We start from the raw sequence: 1,569 nt of genomic DNA on the forward strand, positions 1-1,569 counted from the left end.
TATTGCTCTTATCTTCTCCACGGCACTCCGCGTTGGATGGACTGGGGCTGCTTCGTGTGGTGAGACCCAAGCAGAGCCACCGGCGAAACCGAACAGTATCTCAAGAGGAAGAAAAAGAAGAAAGAAAGAAAGAAGAGGGAGAAAGAGAGAGAGGGGGAGAGTGGAAGAGGGAGCAAACGAGCGAGCGAGAGAAGGGAAGGCAGGCAAGAAAATCCCCCCAATCTTTTAAGTCAATGCATATTGTGGTGACACTGGCAAAGGAGCCCTCACGGTGGAGTCGGCCAGGGCTGTGCGTTCCCAAAATATGACCAGGGGTGCTTGGATGTGCAGTCGGCAGTATGATGACGGCTTAAAAATCTGGTTCGCACCCCGGGAGAACGAGAAACCCTTCGCGGATTCAGAGAGGGCTCAGAAATGGCGACTGTCCCTGGCATCGCTCTTGTTTTTCACAGTCCTGCTCTCTGATCACTTGTGGTTCTGCGCCGAGGCCAAATTCACGGGGACCGGAGAGAAGGAGCAGCCTCCGCCGCCCGAGAAGCCGGAGCCCGCGGAGCCGGAGCTGCTGGCGGGCATGGGGGAGCCGGCGCCCCCCGCGCCCCGGCTCCTCGCCCCCCCCTCGCCCTCCCTCCCGCCCTCCCCCGGCAGCAGCGGCGGTGGCAGCCGCGGCAGCCGCACCAACGGCACCGAGCCCCGGCACGGCGAGGCTGCCTTCTTGGGGAACTCCACCGCCAGGCCCCTGGAGACGTGCCCTCCCCCGAGCTCCTCGTCCGGGCAGTGCTTCAGCGTGGGGGACGCGGAGGCGGTGTGCCGGCGGCGGGGGGGGCCGCGGGGCGCGGGGCAGAGCCCGGCGCCCGACTGGGACCTGACGGATTTTTACCTTTCCTTTTGTAATTCCTACACACTTTGGGAGTTGTTCGCCGGGTTGTCCAATCCGGACACTTTGAACTGCAGTCTGGATGTGGTGCTGAGGGGGGGAGGCTCCTGCAGCCAGTGCGTCCAGGCTTACCAGCGCTACGACCAGCACGCTCAGGAGAAATACGAAGAGTTTGAGGTTATGCTCCAGAAATATTTACAGTCGGATGAGTACTCGGTGAAATCGTGTCCTGAGGATTGTAAGGTAGGAGCCCCTGCTGTGTTTCCTGTCCCTGGCTGGCGGGCTGGCGTGCCTCCCTCCTCTGTTGTGGCTGCCGTGGTCCCTGTGTTGGCTGCTTCGGTCTCTGCTCCTGGCGCCGGCGGCCGTGGTTTTTAGGGTGCAGTGGGAGCTGCGGAGGAGAGCGGCGGGGAGCCCCCGTTAGCGCGTTGCTAAAAGGCGGGCAGAGAGAGGGGGAAGGTTGGATTTAAAAAAAAAAAAAAAAAGAAAAGAAAAATTAAGTGATCCTCGGTCCTCTGGGAGTGCAGCTCTGGATTTCCCCCTCCTCATGAATATGCGATTGGCTCCGGCTCGGCTGCCGGCTTCCAGCGGGCTGGGATGCGGCTTGGCGGCAGGCAGCGACAGGGGCTGCATGCCAATGAGCGGGGACCGGGACGGCAGCCGGGGCCGCCCGACGGCGCTGCCCTACCTGCGGACCC

General features: G+C 62.1%; 1 protein-coding gene across 1 annotated transcript in view; it reads left to right on the forward strand.

Moving 5' to 3' along the window:
- The first annotated feature begins 272 nt into the window (after positions 1-272).
- FAM155A (family with sequence similarity 155 member A) overlaps positions 273-1,569 on the forward strand; it is a 479,858-nt gene continuing 478,561 nt past the window's right edge. The window contains exon 1 of the mRNA XM_014944077.1: positions 273-1,117. Within this exon, the coding sequence (XP_014799563.1) occupies positions 305-1,117 (813 nt within the window). The 5' untranslated portion in view covers positions 273-304. The remainder of the gene's footprint in view (positions 1,118-1,569) is intronic.

Source organism: Calidris pugnax, unplaced genomic scaffold (assembly GCF_001431845.1).
Source record: "Calidris pugnax isolate Ruff unplaced genomic scaffold, ASM143184v1 scaffold69, whole genome shotgun sequence".
Lineage (NCBI taxonomy): Eukaryota > Metazoa > Chordata > Aves > Charadriiformes > Scolopacidae > Calidris > Calidris pugnax.